General features: G+C 44.1%; 1 protein-coding gene across 3 annotated transcripts in view; it reads right to left on the bottom strand.

Annotated features, from left to right (window-relative positions):
* Positions 1-13,144: 13,144 nt before the first annotated feature.
* The window catches only part of ZNF385B (zinc finger protein 385B), a 283,963-nt gene continuing 280,161 nt past the window's right edge, over positions 13,145-16,946 (bottom strand). For all 3 annotated transcript variants that reach the window (XM_087819738.1, XM_016225156.2, XM_087819739.1), the window contains 3 exons: positions 15,834-16,012; positions 15,145-15,246; positions 13,145-13,366 (listed from right to left, as the gene is read on the bottom strand). In XM_087819738.1, the coding sequence (XP_087675864.1) occupies positions 13,145-13,366; positions 15,145-15,246; positions 15,834-16,012 (503 nt within the window). The remainder of the gene's footprint in view (positions 13,367-15,144; positions 15,247-15,833; positions 16,013-16,946) is intronic.

The following is a 16,946-nucleotide window of genomic DNA, read 5'->3' as shown; positions in this document are numbered from 1 at the left end:
CGGAGGCCATGGCTCCTTTGGAGCGTCCTCCCCACACACAGCCGGCGGGCAGGCGCCATATTTGAATCGCCAGCACCGGACTCACACCTTTGGCCCCGCCCCGTGATTCCCGGAGGCCCCGCCCCTCCCCACCTGCAGCTCATCCGGGCCGTTTCCAGTGGCTTTTCTATGCAAGTGGCCTCTCCAGCCTCATGCTTAGGACTTTCCTATAATCTCTCAAATAAGCAGCAGCTGGCCCCATAGGGCTTGATAAGCGGCCCCAGGCCTGGCGCTAGCGGCAGCTGCACTGGCTCATAGCTTGGCCTCTCCTGGGCACCGCCAAGCCCAGCACAAGGAGCAGCCAACTACGGTTTGCTGTGTAGCTCATGCTGGGTGGCCCTGGGCAGGGCACTGGCACAGGCTGACTTTGTACCTCCCGGGAGGCCCCAGAGACAGTGCACCTGGTGGTCAGACTCAACCACGCTGGATTACAACCCTACCACATCCATGAGTGACACTCAACGGGCACACTTGGTGAACACCAAAGCTCCACTGAAGTAAATCCTGCTCCATAGGGTGTCTCCAGTACAGTAGCTCTCTGGCCATAGTTGCAGCTGGTCCTCACAGCTGATTGGCCTGGGGGTCAGTACCTCCTAGTGACACCAACAGCAACCAAGGCTCAACTACAACAGGACAGTGCATTCAGCCCACACAGGGGAGCACCTAGAAGGCGCAGCTCAGGTGACTGGGAGGCTGAGCCACTGGACCCTACAGGACACCTACTACACAAAGCCACTCTACAGATTCCAGGAGACACAACAGCTCTGCGTAATACATAGAAACAAACACCAGGAAGCAGCCAAAATGTGGAGGCAAAGAAACATGTCACAAAGGAAAGAACAGAAGAAATCTCTAGAAAAGGAACTAAATGAAATAGGTCCAAGCAAGCTAACAGACACAGAGTTTAGAATAATGGTTATAAGGATGCTCAAGAATATTAGTAAGAGTATGATGAAAATAATTGAGAAAATCGATGACATAATAAAGTACCAATTTGAAATGAAGGCTACACTAACTGAAATGAAGAATAATTTACAGGGAATCAACAGTAGAGTAGAGGATGCTGAGAATCAAATCAGCAATTTGGAACATGAAGAAACAAAAAACACCCAACCAGAAGAGCAAAAAGAAAAAAGAATCCAGAAATATGAAGATAGCATAAGGAGCCTCTGGGACAATTTCAGAGGCCCAACATTCATACTATTGGGGTGCCAGAAGGAGGGGAAAGAGAGCAAGAAATTGAAAACTTATTTGAAAAAATGACAGAACACTTCCCCTACCTGTGGAAAGAAATCGACTTACAAGTCCAGGAAGCACAGAGAGTCCCAAAAAAGAGGAACCCAAAGAGACCCACAGCAAGACACATCATAATTAAAAGGCCAAAAGTTAAAGACAAAGAGAGAATCTTAAAAGCAGCAAGAGAAAAGCAATTAATTACCTACAAAGGAGCACCCATACGATTTCTCAACAGAAACTTTGCAGGCCAGAAGGGAGTGGCAAGAAATATTCAAAGTGATGAAAAACATGGAACTACAACCAAGATTACTCTACCCAGCAAAGCTATCATTTAGAATTGAAGGTCAGATAAAGAGTTTCTCAGACAAGGAAAAGCTAAAGGAGCTCATCACCACCAGACCAGCACTAGAGGAAATGTTGAAGGGTCTTCTTTAACAAGAAGCTAATGAACAAAAGAATCTGATGAACTAAATAGATCCAGCGACATTGATGCATGTAACAGACGATCATATTTCAGAGGGAAGAGGGAAGGGGAGTGGAGGGTGGGAAGAGATTAACCAAAGAAGTTATATGCATATATGCATAACCCATAGACACAGACAATGACAAGGTGAAGGCCTGGGGAGGGGGTGGGAGTGAGGTGGAGGGGGTCAATTTGGAGGAAAAAAATGGGACATCTGTAATACTTTCAACAATAAAGATAAATTTTAAAAAGTCTTTAAACAGTAGACTTGTACGGTTGACCTTTGGACAAGAAGGTTTGAAGTGTGAAGGTTCACTTACATACAGATTTTTCCATTGATCCACATAGTTCAAATCCACGTTGTTCAAAGGTCAACTGGCGGTTGGGAATCCATGTATGCAGAGGGATGACTTAAATTATACATTGATTTTTGACTGTGTGGGCAATCAGAGTCCCTAACCTTTGTGTTGTTCAAGAGCCAGTAATAGTATGTGTAAAAGATGTCTGTACATTCTAGAAGCAGTTCTTTCCCTAGGACTCCAAAGCAGTGATTTTACTTTGATCACCAAAACAGTCACAGTGAACATTTCAGACCAGCGGAAGAAGGAGACACTGACACCTGTAGGAGGATGAGGTGCTGAGAGGGACCGACTTGCAGGGGCAGATGGGATTCTTAGTGCCCCTTAAATGTCACTTTACAGGGACTCCTTTGAAGAGCGGTTCTGTTCCATGTATATATGTTGACATATTGGATGCATTCTATTAAGGAGTAAAATAAACTACTTAAGAAAATATGGACATTTGACTGGTATAAATGGGACAAAAGAACACTTACAAATGACATCACAGTAAGGGGACGCTTCAAACAGTATGTCTCATCCCATAGCTAAGGGAGCACTTATGTTGGCTATCACAAACTCAAACTTATTGAGCATATTAACTAGATCCACAAAGGAGGAAATAGAGCCAAAATAGATCTATAAGAAAAATAGCAAAAAAGAGAAATCAAATGAAAAATTAAAGGGAGGCACTGAGCCAAAAAGATTAAGAACTGTTTCCCTCTGAAGGCATTGCTATCAGGGTAAGCTTCTCACTCCATAACTCTCTCCTCCCTCCCTGGGGGCTCTTTAGCTTCCCTCCATTTGGGGCAGGTGACCCTGAGAGAAGTATGTTTGCTTTGTTTCTGCAAATAGATTTTTCTCACAGCCTTCTTCCCCCAAGCTCTCCAGATATGCTCAAATATGCCTGAGCCCCATAGAAGACTTTGGGTCCAAAAGACAACCTTGCTACTTGAGTTTAATTAAATTTAGAAAAGATAATTTTACACATTTTATTGCCAGTCCTCCTGCGTTTGTAACAGAGGTTGTATTACCATTTTTAAACAGCCTTAGGGGAAAATCCTCTTTCTTAGAGAGAGTGACAACTTATTCTGGGGAAATAGTAGGAGTGGTAATGCAGAGTGTTGATTTGATTAATTTTACTGCCTGTCTGCGTTGCCTGGGAACAGGTAAAATAACCAAATAAAATGATAACATTTCATCTTCACGATCTCCATTATAGAGTCAGGAGGAACTTACTCAATTGTGGAAGCCGCTGTGCAAGGCATGGGTCAAAGATTATGAATGAGGTGTTGAGATCCTGAAATCAGAGGTACACCTACCAGGGGCCCTCTGAATCCAAGCTCCAGTGGGAACTGAAAAAGCCAGGGAATGGTCCTCCCCTGGAAGAGGGCACCCCCATATTATGGGTGGTGCTGGAAGGGGAGAGAGGGGCCAATATGAACTTTGGATGGAGGCATTATCTCCATCGGAGCCTCATGCTTCTTTAATTTGTACTGATTCATACTTAATTCCATTCTTTCCCTATTTTTTTCTTTTCCCCCTTTTCTTTTCTCTCCAAAGTGGTTCAATTAATTCACAAATGTCTTGCTTATCTTTTCCTAGAACATTCCATTTCCTTCCAAGCATCTTTGGGGACAGCAGAAAACTGTTCCCCATTTAACCTGTGGGGGCAGCAAAACCACAAGCTTTCTTCCCCCTTCGGCACCTGCTGGGCCGGTTCCCAGGAGGGAAATGAACACTGCACTGCCCTCCAAGCGCCAGGGATCCAGCTTTCCCACGGTGGCTGCGAATAGAGCCGAGCACGTGTGCAGTCACTCCAGAGCCTTCCCTTTACCTTTGCAGCTAAAGCAGTGCCCTACTCGTCAAAAATAGCTTCTGATCCTAAATGTCACATTACTCCTGCCCCTAAGGATTTTGACTCGTCCGAAGTTGTCAAGTTTCAGCATTACCTAAGAGCTGAGCTCCACTACCTGTGTTTGCTTAGAACAAACACAATTTTACTGACTTTTTGAGACAGTGAGAGTAGGTGAGCAGGCCCTGGGAATCAAACACTGAGTGGGAAGACCTCTGGGCTCTGTCGGAGAAGTTAGCCCCCCACAGCTGCGGCCCCACCTGCCCTGGGATGCAGAGGCCTTGACATCCACCGGCTTTATGAGCTGACACAAACCATGCTCAGCTCCTCCACATTCCTGTGCTCACAGATGATCCATCTTTGCTTCCAGGTGTGAGGGAGTGAAAACGTGCAGGAGGCCTTCCATTACCTATTGGTTTCTCTCTTCAGTGGCTAATTTGGGCAGAGCTCCGTAATGGGCCAGTCAAGACTTAAGAGTCCTGGGAAAAGTGATTGCTTTTCTGCCTGTTAATGCATGTTTTCTAGCTTTGCTTTAGTGAATGTTGGAACAGAGGCAGAAAAGGGAGTCACCCTACTTTCCTCTGAGATAGTCATGGTCAGAGCATGAGATAGTAGTCATCTAGTGGCACCCCTAGATGAGAAAGCCCTTAGCTAAAGGATTTGTATTTAGCTAGCAAAATGGGGTAGAATTCAAAAGATGAAATGAGAAAGTAGGGAGAGGCCCCCTCTTCTCTTTCTGTCTCATAAAATAAGTTCTCTCTCTGCTGCATAAAATATGATTCTGGTTGTGCTGTCGTCTCCAGCGCTAACAAAGACGCATGGCTCTGTGCGAGGTTCCCCCTGTGGAATGATTACAATTATTTTGGTCTGGCACCAGTAGTCTAACAGATTACTCTGTGCCACTTTAGGAATTTCATATTTAGATATGTAATTTTAGGAGATTTAATCCAGATTTTATTCTTTGCTGTGAAAATTTTAGTAATCAGTGACAACACCCTTCTTCTCAGCCCTCCGTGAACATAGTGCCAGGGGATAGTTCAAATGGTCTGGAGGTCCGCATATGGGTGGATTAGTCGGTGGTGAGGGGGAAAAGACCTCTTTGAACTAAAATGTCCTCTGTCCCCCACCACTCATGTATCTGGAAGGCTATTTTCTTTGTTCCTCAGGCTTGGGAGATGTACTTTGCCCTCAAGTACTAGCCATCAGAGGCAGCAAACTTCTCTTGCCTTTGTATCTGTGGTTCTTTTTCAGCTCTAAATGGTTAGTGGACCTCAAACCTGACTTTCCATTAAGATCACCTGGCCAGTTTGTCTGTTTGTCTTCCTATTAAAGCCAGGGCTCACCACCTGAGATTCTGATTCGGTTGGTGGGATGTCGAGGCCATGGTTTTTGTATTTTTTGAGAACTTCTTAGGTGATCCTCATCGAGTTTAAGTCCCCTGGATTAAATTCATCTCAGCATTATCATAAACAATAAATTCAAGTTAAAACAGACACATATAAAAACTAACCTGCTACTAGAGATGTTACTTTTTTTGAAGGTCTTAATAATTTTCAGGGCCAGGTGGGAGCCTCATTTATTTTGGTATTCTTAACGCAGTATTTGGCAGGTTGTGGCTTGTAGAATGAATTAAGAAAGTAATTATTGCCTGGTCGCTGTGGCTCAGTGGTTTAGCGTTGACCTATGAACCTGGAGGTCATGAATTGATTACTGGTCAGGGCACCTGCCTGGGTTACAGGCTCGATCCCCAGTGGGTGGCATGCAGGAGGCAGCTCATCAAACAACTCTCTCATCGATGTTTCTTTCCCTCCCTCTCCTTTCTTCTCTCTGAAATCAATTAAAAACCTCATTTTTTAAAAAAAGTGATTAGTCTTGTTATGATAGTGATTCATAGTATATGTCCAGAAGTCATTTGTATTACGTCTTCAATTTACAAATATTATGGAACACCTGAAATTAAGAAAGGGAAAAAAAGTGCTGTACTCAAGCAGCTAAAATAAAAGTCAGAAAGTCTAAGAATGATTCCAATGTACTTTACTCCTGGGAGCATCCCTCAGGCTGCTCTGGGATCCCTGTTGTTATTTTGCACACAGTTCTAACAGCCTTGCTTCTCTAGTTCTCCGTTCACAGAAACTTACAGGGGAAGGAGTGACTGCTTTGCAATTGGACACCAAGGAAAATGGCACATCAAAAAAGTTAACACTGGAACTCAGAGATTATTATAGCTTGAGACCCGTTAGGGTGAGGGCAAAAGTTCTACATACCCAGCCACCGTGACTTCGAGCCCCGTCATTCATTCATACTCACTAGTGCAGGGCTCCACACAGGGTGCGTGGAGATTAACGACAGTGGGTTCTTTTTTTTCCCCCTTTTTAAAAAAATTTGGTTAAAATATTACAGATGTCTCTTTTTCTCCCCAATGACCCATTCCACCCCATCCTATCCCCCTCCCCATTCCCTCTCCCCACCATTGTCCGTGTCCTTGGGTTGTGCATATATGCATATAAATTCTTTGGTTAATCTCTCCCCCTCCACCCACCCGCCCTCCTCCATCCCTCTGACATTCATCAGTCTCATCTATGCTTCCATGTCATTGAATCTATTCTGTTCATCAGTTTATTAAGTTCTTTAGATTCCACATGTAAGCGAGATCATGTGATGTTTGTCTTTCTCTGCCTGGCTTATTTCACTTAGCATAATATTCTCCAGGTTCTTCCATACTGTCCCAAAGGGTATGAGATCCTTCTTCTTTACAGCTGTGTAGTATTCCATGGTGTAAATGTCCCACAGCTTTTTTATCCACTCATCTACTGATGGGCACTCGGGCTGTTTCCAGATCTTAGCTATTGTAAATTGCGCTGCTATGAACATAGGGGTGCATGTATTCTTTCTGATTAGTGTTTCAGGATTCTTAGGATACATTCCTAGGAGTGGGGTCACTGGGTCAAAAGGCAGCTCCATTTTTAATTGTTTGAGGAAGCTCCCTACTGCTTTCCATAGTGGCTGCCCCAGCCTGCATTCAAGGTGGGCTCTTTCAATGAGTATCAAGCAAGCCTCTGGTTCTTATTCTTGCTCTTTGTCTCCTTCCTGTTATGTTGGGTGGGTGGAGAGAGCGGGGGTGGGCGCACCTGATAAAATGCAGATTTCTGGCCATCACTCCTGCCCTCCTGAGTAATTAATAATCTCTGGGGGTGGGCCCAGGAATATGCATTTTAACAAACTTTCCAGATGATTCTTCTACATACTACCTCATACTACCTTTTGAGAATCTGTCGTCCAGGTTGTACTTTGCACCTTGGTGAAGACTTGGCAGTCAGTTCAAGGTTTTTGCTTGTAGACAAAACCAAGTGACCACCTTTAGAAAACCCTGCTTTGTGGTTCGAGACCAATGAAACTTTTCTCCTTTTGCTTGGTGTTCTGCTTCCAGGTCAATTTCAGTGTTTAACTGTTTAGTATATTGATTTAAAATAGGCTCAGCCATGTTGAGTAAAAGCTAGCCTTTTGTCTTAACAAAGGTGTGAACTTGACTACCAGCTATCAGAAAGATACTGCATCTCAGGGGAGCCTCCTACCAGGAGCTATAAGGAGGAGCCTACTGATCTTTTTTGTTTTTTAATTTAAAATAATTGATTTTAGAGAGAGAGAGAGATGAAGACACACAGAGAGAGAAACATTGATTTGTTTCCCATATGGGCCCCAACCAGGGATGGGGCTGCAACCTGGGTATGTACCCCAGCTGGAGTTGAACCCATGACCTTTTGCTGTACAGAACAATGCTCCAACCAACTGAGCCACACTGCCTGGGCAAGCCTACTGATCTTCATCTTGGAGAGCCAGAAATCAAAGTGCAGAGTGTTTCTTCACTACAGGGTTTTCCTATTAATCACACAAGCTTCCATTTTAATATTCAGTCCCATACATGCCATGTTTATATTTAGTAGTAAGTGAAACAGTTACTGGCAGCCAAATAATAAGTTCTTTTAGGGGGAATGTTTGAATGGTATTCTGACTCCTTGATGTGAGAGAGAGCTTGCACCATCCTCTTATCATTTGAAACTTCTGGGCCTTGTAGTTTAAGCAGCTGTCAGCTGCTCCTCAAGGAAAGTGTACTAGCTATTTGTATTTATATAGCCAGTGCTCTTTTCACATATAATCCTTCCCTGCTGCCTAAACTGCAGAGAATAAAACATCAGACAAATATGCCTAAGATGACGGTCATCTCACAGAGAAAAAAGGAGGCCCATCTTTCCTTTCAGTTGATGGCCTAATTATGAAACTGTATTTTACAGTAAAAATATACTTCCAGTCAATAGTGAATTTGAATTCAGGTCTTTTGAGTCCAAATTCTGTATTATTCTCATTTATTTTTCCTCTATCCTAATTTTTCTGTTTACTAAAATAAAAATGAAAAGCAGGTGCTTAGTGACAAGCTTGCCCAATCATCTGCAGATAAGTGACTTTTTATAATGAACAATATGACATGAAGATGTTTTCATTGTACCCACAGAATGCATTCCATCTGACAACCAGAGGTTTGAGGCAGTTAGAGCACCTAGTGAGGGAGTAGAAGAAAACATTTTATTGCCACTCTGGCTTTAGAAATTTTAGCTAAAGAAATCAGAGCAATTCCCTATAGTCACACTGCATAGCTGCTGAGAACCTGCATTATGTCCCCATGGAGCTAATTACTTGGAGGAAGGTAGGAGACAAAGTTGAGCATGCCCTGTGGGATCTGCTCTTGGTCTACACAGCTTCTCCTCAGCCCACCAAGGTACCAGACACTGGCATTTTCCCAAAAGAAGCCCTGTCACCTCTGATATTCGGGGCCATCATATTAACAAAACAAGGATCTGATGGAAGGAACACTGTAAAGAGATGCCGGAATCTACACAGCAGACCTACAGAGGTGAAATGAAACCCCTCCACCTTTACCTGAAGATGCTTGTCTCGATGTTAACTTAATCTTGTAACTATCAAAGAGTTCCTGGCCATCTCTCCCTCCCACCATGATCCTCTCCCATGGCAACCCAGGGGTTGGGTTCTCATTTCTCAAAACATCCCCAAACTCAGTCTCCTTAGACTCCCAAAGGGATCTTAGCACAGCAGGATTTCCACCCAATGCTCCGTCAGCTTTCCCCTTTGTTTTTTTCCAATGGGATCTCTTGATTCTGTTTCTCAGCTATATTAACTGTAGTGTAGTTTTCCTTAATGCACTGTCTCAGAGAAAAATTCTGCACAGCCATAACCATTTCTGCTCCAGAAAGTAAAAATTATCTTAGGGTGAAGGCCTGAGGAGAGGGCAGGAGTGGGGAGGAAGGAGTAAATGGGGGAAAAAGGGGGACATCTGTAATACTTTCAGCAATAAAAATAAATAAAAGAATTATCTTAGAGCAGAGAAGGAACAAATCAGGGGGTGATGTGTTTGGTGCATAATACAATGAAAATTCTAGTCTTTTACTTTTACAGTAGTTTAATGTTGTTAACAGGTATCCACACAGCTTTAAGAAAGAGGTCTCTGTAGATGCATTGTCCCCTGTTCTGTCCTATCCAATGTTAATAATATATCATTGGCTTTCACTTATTGCAAATCCCTTCCTCTGCCTATTTATGAGTACATTTCACAATGTGCTTTTAAAAACTCATTATTTAGTTTTTAATACCCAAGAGGCTGCTTCTCTCCCGAAGAATAAATGGCACTTGAGATGAAGAGAAATGCTCCTGAGACAAGGGTTGCCAGATTTAGAAAAACAACAACACAGCCTATCCATTTAAATTTGAATTTCAGATAGACAACAAATATTCTCTTAATATAAGTATGTCCCCAAATATTGTATACTTATTTATGGGACATACTTATGCTATATGTAATAGTGTAATAAAAATTATTAGGATATTACACTGAAAATTATCCATAGTTTATCTGAAATTCAAGTTTAATTGTGTGTTTTATATTTTTTTCTGGCAATCCTACCTGTAGTAGTTTTCAGATTCTACAGAGACCAGAGCTGGACCATGTCAGAGTAAGCAGCACATTTTTAAACTTTCCCAATAAGTGGAATGGGTAGAGTGGTGGTGCTAAAAGGTTGCAGGTTCGATCCCTGGTCGGGGTGTGTATGGGAGGCAACTGATCAATGCTTCTCTCTCTCTCTCTCTAAAAAAATCACACAAAAAAGCAGAAAGAAATGGCATAAGAAGAGGTATTAGTTCAAATATGTATATCCTTTCAGGATTGACCCACTGTGCCACCTCAGAATCAGGCTGGATGATATGTCTGTTTAGTAGTGTTTTATAAATTATTGTTCAAAGCTACTCCTGGCTTATTTTTGGGAGCATTCATTTTAATTAATTGCTATTCTTTTGTACTTCCTCCATGAGGTGATTTTTAAAAATCTTAAACTCTGAATATAATCAGTAAATTCCTGAGCCTATTTAAATATTGACATTAGAAAATGTTTGAGGATTGAAGTAATCTTTAATGGAATGGATGGTGATACAAGAGAAATGAAATATAATTGCCATTGGAGTCCATAAAAATAAAGAGTTCTCCAAAGTGTTAAACACAACTCCTTCAGAGTATGGTGTCCATAAACCATATCTGAAGGTCCAACTAAAGTTTAGTGTATCTAGTATTGGTTAGAGCTCAAATTAATCATATTTTAAAAATAACCAAATTCTGAATGCCGAACTGGAATCCTAATAGACTCTAAAAGTGACCTTACTATAAGTCTAGAATATTAAGGTCAACAATTTTCAAATAGTTGGATAAACTCTTTGGTAGGGGAAGCCTATTGCTGTGTATCACAGCTGCACTGCCATCCTTGGCCTTCATTTTTAGAAATGAGAATTTAGGTCCTACTCCCACTCCAATTCTTCTCATTTTAAAAAACTTATGTGGTTTGGGCTTATGGTAGGGGGAAGGGGGATCTGTAATAGCTTTGTTAGCACTCACTTATAAATTCTACAACAGACTGGTAGATTAAAGATGGCTACAAATTCTCTGCTCTTCTTCATATTGAAAAGCAAATAATTTCCTTTCCCTTGAACCTGGATTGGCCTTAGTGAATGGCTTGATCAATAGAATGCACCACAAGTGACATGCTGGGCGTTTTGAGACAACTTTGTAAGAAGCCTTTTGACTTCCACCTTGGCCTCTTGAAATGTTTTGAGAGTCCAGAGTTACCAGGTAATTATCTGAGACCATGTGGCCGGGGAGGCTATATATGGGCTCTCTTGTAGACTGCTACAATAGTTAGCCTTCCAGCCATTTTCATCCAGGCAGACATACAAGTGAAGCCATCGTGGGCCTCTAGACCAGCCCACGCGCCAGCTGGACACTACCGAGAGGCCTCTTATTGCTGCCCCAGGGAACAGAAGAACAGCCCAGCCTAGCCCTGTGAGAATTCCTGATTCCTGAAATTGTAATAAAATAAAATGGTTGTTATTTTAAGCCACTAAATTATGGTGTAGTTCTTTGAGCAGCAATAGATAATCAGAACAAATAGTGATGTATTAATCTTTACAGTTAAGAACAGAACAAGGTGGAAGGAAAGAGGGGTGAGCTGATTAGAGAAGGTAAATGGGAAGAAGTGAGATAAAATTCTCTAAAAAGAGATTGTGATTGCCAGAGACATGAATAAAAGATGGGCTAGGGATTGAAAAGATTCACAGCAAGCTTAAAAAAAATCAGTCCCAAATTTTTGGCAGGCTGCTACTGTGGTTTTGGGCCACACTCACAACTTTGGCCCAATTTCTTAGAGATTTGGAGGGAAAACAGCAGTAAAGTCTCGCCTCATGCAGATGCCGTGAACAGTAATGAATAAACATGACAACTAAATGCTGCAAATAAGAGCTGAAAATGCTAAATATGTAAAAAGCAATCTTTGCATCTACTGAAAATCTTTCATCAGATGATTTCAAATGGATGGTGTCTCAGGAGAAAATAACTTTGAAAATACAAACAGATTTTTATTTTTTGTACTTTTATTGAAAAGGTACATTTAAAAAAATACACAGACATTTTACCATTTACAGATTGCAGATACAGATGCTCAAAAAGAGTTCACTCTGTTTTGTTGTGTTATGATACCTCTTGCCTCTGATACCACAAACATTCCAGTCTTGTTGATACCAGCTTAGAAAGGGGGCATGGGAGCATGACCTGCAACATACTCGGTGAACAGAAAGACAAATTGTTCAATTATAAATTTTTTATCTTCTGTACATTATTGCATTAGGGAGCCACAAGATTATGTAGCATCGTTACAAATGAAAACAGGTTAAAAATGAAAAAGATAATGACACAGAAATACATGGATTCATTGTCTTCTTGCAAATTGCACAAGAGGTGCAAAAATGTGCCATTTAGGAAGCTCTTCTCTGTTTGTCTACATTTGCTTTAGCAACTCAAACTGGTGAGGGAGCTACAAAATAAGTTAAACAAAAATAGCAAACAGGTAGTAATTATAGCTATGTTATATGGCTTTCTATTTCATTTAAATATCACCAAATAAAATGAAAAATGAAGAAAAATACATTACTTTATCTTTTGTTCTCTTAAAGAGAAAATTCAAAGCTACTTTGCTTCCTAACATGTGCACAGCAACTAAAAGTGTTTAACTGAGACAAGAGATACAGATCTAGCACTACACAGGGCAGGACAGGACGTGGGTCTAACACAGGACACACTCCCTGTCACCGACAGTGCACCGGGAGGGGACGCCGTGAGCTGTTGGTAAGATGGGTCCGCAGCAAGCGCTCGCGTGCGCCCGCGGTTGTTCCGCACTAGCAGGGGCCCCGCTGGACTCCAGAGTTATTTACAGACGTGTGAGGAAGACCCTATTTTTCAAGCCCGTCAGGAAAAGATTCCACACTGTCTCTGAGCCGCATCACACTCATGGAAAAAGAGTTCAGAGAATGATATATGTATAGTATTCCTTTTTTTTTTTTCCTGACCAAGACAGTTGCAAGAAACCAAGTATCTGAGACACCCCGGTGGATGGGCGGGGAACAGGGGCTGGAGCCTGTGCTGCTGGGGTGCTGATGCCAGGCGCCCCTCGGAGCGCGCCGCACCGCGGCCACGGGATGGGCCCGCCGTCGGGGGCGGGCTCGCGCTCTGCGGCCGGCGGGGGGCGCTGCAGCCCCGAGCCCTGGCCCGCGGACCCCTCTGGCCGCCCTCTCGCCGCCCGACTCGCTGGCCGCGCCCCCGGCTCGGGCTCAGTAGGGCGCGAAGAGGATGGAGGCGGGCGCGGCGCGGATGGGCCCGTGGCCCGGCCTCAGCAGCGCGGGCGGGACGGCGGGAGCCGGGAAGAGCGAGGCGGCCGGCCGGGGCGGCGGCAGCGACAGCGCGGAGGACACGGCGGCCGCGGCCGCCAGCGGCGAGGACAGGAAGGCCGGGCCCAGAGGCTTCATCAGGTCCTTCTGGAATGCAAGTTTGGCCTGAAGGAGGGAGAGAACAGGAATGGGCTGGGAGGGTGTTTCGAATAAGCTCCGCAGACGTGTTTCCGCAGTGGAACACGAACATTAGGAAGGCGCCACACTGTGAAAGCCTTTCCTCTCAGGCGTGGAGGAAGGGCCGTTTTCACAGAGCTGGCCGCGGGCTCCGGGCGCGCCCTCGGGCCGACTCGCGTCCCTGCTCTTTCGGGGGGCCTCTGCCCTCGGCGGGCGCGAGGCCGCAGGAGGCCCGGGGCAGGCCCTAGAGCCGGGGCAGGCCCTAGAGCCCGAGCAGGCCCTAGCCCTGGAGCAGGCCCTAGAGCCGGGGCAGGCCCTAGAGCCCGAGCAGGCCCTAGAGCCGAGGCAGGCCCTAGCCCCGGGGCAGGCCCTAGAGCCGGGGCAGGCCCTAGAGCCGGGGCAGGCCCTAGAGCCCGAGCAGGCCCTAGCCCTGGAGCAGGCCCTAGAGCCGGGGCAGGCCCTAGCCCCGGGGCAGGCCCTAGAGCCGGGGCAGGCCCTAGAGCCGGGGCAGGCCCTAGCGCCCGAGCAGGCCCTAGCCCCGGGGCAGGCCCTAGAGCCGGGGCAGGCCCTAGCCCTGGAGCAGGCCCTAGAGCCCGGGCAGGCCCCAGCGCTGCGTCTCACCCCCGACGGCACAGCAGGCGCCCCGGGGCTCCAGTGGACGCGGAGCTCAGCTCAAAATCCCCACTGTCTTAAACCTCAGCGCAGCCTCGGAATGGGGCTTTCCTGTTGTTGTTTTTGAAGAATGTTTACGACCCTTCACCTCACTTCTCCGACAGCCGCACTGGGGTGGGTGACTGGGCTTCTAGACACTAGGGACCCACGGGGCGCCGTGGAAACAAAGTTTCCTGGCCACTGACAGAGCATTCCCTGACACACTGCAGCTAGCGCAGGTTTCTGTCGCTGGAATCGCCTTGGTGGGCTAGCAACTTTCTCTAGGCCAAGGATTCCCGGGATGGAACCTTCCTGCGAAGTAAGAAATCGATCCCTCACTTCTCCCTTTTGCCATCAGGAGTTTTGAAGCTGGGCTTGCTTAGGGCGGGTTACATTGTTTGCACCCTCAGCACGGCCTCCAGCGGGCCACCCCAGCTTCAGCCTCCTGCGGAGCCTCAGCCTGGTCCCAGGGAGATTATGAAACCCACTCATCTGGGAATTTACAGGACGCCTATGGCTGAAGTCCTTGGGTATTTTTGCAAAGAAACTGGAAACAGCACATATTGAGAGCAGGTGAGACAGGCCGATTACCAACATGCCTGCTAGACATGCAAGGAGAGCAGCACACAGGCCTACCTTACTTTCTGGGGAGGGAAGGGGGAGGAGGGAAGGGAGAAGGGAGGGAGGGAGGGGAGGAGGGAGGGAGAAAGAGGGGGGGGAAGACAGAGGAGGGAGGAGGGTATTAAATGAATGAATTCTTGTTTTCTGAAAGCAATTCCTTTTTTCCCAGGTACAACAGTCATCACTTGTCCTTGTTCCTCAGCCTTTACTTTTCCTTATAGGCTAAAGAAGGTAACATTTTCAAAAGGTCTTGGTAAAGGGTACGTTACGGTGTTAGCTCTAAAGAGGCTCTGCTTCTCTTCTCTCAGGAAGATTTCTTCAAGGTGCCCTACGGCAGGAACTAAGCAGTTCATTCTAAATTTTCTATCTATGTGGGCTATTTAAGTTCCAAACCTTTCAGGACCCATTAGTCCCTAGGCCCTCCTTACCCACAGAATCTGCCCAACCCAGCAAGGCTGCCCCACACCACAGGTGAGCAGGCAAGGTGAACTTACTGCTAAAAGGCTTGGGCTCCGCTGGAGTTTGTTGTAAGGGCTGTATTTCGGCTTCAGTGGTTTCCCTGCAACTCGATCCTTGTGTCTTCGGCTAGAAATGTGCTGAAAAAAGTTTGATGCATTAGCTGAATCTAGATGTGAGTTTTATTCCATGTAAAATATACTTCCTAGATAGAGGTAGCTGGTTTCACCATGATTTAGGAGACTTTCATAATCAGACGGAGCTGGGCCCAGTTCCAGGTACAAGTTCCACGGTAGTGTGGGTAAAGACTTGCTCCCCACTCAATTGAAACGCCTCTCTTCCTTCCCTCTTTCTCCATAGCTCTTATCCGACTTTGCCTGGTATTACCACCGTGACTGTTGAGTCTGTCCCCCTAACCCGATTTTGGGTTGTTGGAACTGAACATCTCCCTTATCTTCCAGAAATTCCTGCTTGACTGTGAGCTCCGAGCTCCGGGTATTGCTGTGCTCATGTGTCTCTAACACCAGTCTGAAATCTGACATATATGTGCAAATATTTGGTGTGGACTTTTTCTTCCACAGAGTACCTGTATTTTGTATATTTTATGTATCCTATAAAGGTTAGTAAATTTAACTTTGAGCACAGTGAGAACCATTATATAGATTAGGAGGTATACAGTCAAGTGGTGACCCCAAACAACAATGACTACTAATTCAGAGTACATTACCTGTTTGAGTTGAATTTCTGAATTAACATGAACATCACAGATTTCACAATGAAATGTCTTGTTCTGTAGTCCTGACCCCTTACTACCATTCTGCATCTTTAATCTTGATCCAGGTCTAGGATAGGACTTAATTGGACCAGCCCCATTACGAGCTTCAACCATGGTCTTGTGTTTAGATCCTAAAACAGAAAGAGACATATATTAAATAGCTATTGAAGAACTACATGGAGCTCTTTGTTTTCTTATTCTTGAGAAGTTACCTTCAGGTTGAATTTCCCATTGCTTTTATTTTTAATGACCATTTTAATTCTTATTATAAATTTAACACATTTTCATTGTAAAAAATGGGATAACAGAAGAATATAGAATAAATATATAGGAAATATAGAGAAACATGAGAAAATAAAGATTACGCATATTATCAACACGCAGACATAATCAAAGTTATCATTTCAGTGCATTTCTCTTCTGGTTCTTTTTTAGTATATAAAAATAAATATAGTCAATAATGTGAGAAGTTTGCAAGGTGAAAAATGATTATTAGAATAATAATTGTAAGGTATAAAAATGTCAAATTTCTATATTGTATATCCGAAACTAATATAACTAATATAATATTGTATACTAACTACACTTAAATTTTAAAAAATCAGCATAAAAATAATATTTTTCAAAATTGGGATCATACTAACTAAATATTCTGAAAATTTCATATATCAAATTATATACATATTTTCTTCTAATTACATTTTAATGGCTGAATAGTGTAGTCTGTCACATTGGGGTACTCTAATTTATTCAGCATTTCCCTGCTGAAGGACTTTTAGGTTTCCACTTTTTTCTTTTGTAAGTGTATTGCAGTGAACATTGTGCATAGATATTTGTCTTCCCTGTCTCTTCCTTATGAGTTTTGGGAACTAGTACATACTTCCTGAGAAAACAAAGAACAGAACAGGTTTTATCTCCAACCTGCTTTGCCTTGCTGTTTCTAAAGTCAGTATGATCATACTTTTCTCAAAATCATACATTTGAATCAAAAAAGTAGAGAAGACATTGAACAAACCTAATGCTCGAACATCTAATGGCATTCTGACAGGAAAAGTTGGGTTTTGC

This window comes from Miniopterus natalensis, chromosome 8, assembly GCF_054644295.1.
Source record: "Miniopterus natalensis isolate mMinNat1 chromosome 8, mMinNat1.hap1, whole genome shotgun sequence".
Lineage (NCBI taxonomy): Eukaryota > Metazoa > Chordata > Mammalia > Chiroptera > Miniopteridae > Miniopterus > Miniopterus natalensis.
Note: the sequence above shows the minus strand (reverse complement) of the source record. Positions and strands in the feature narration are given on the sequence as shown.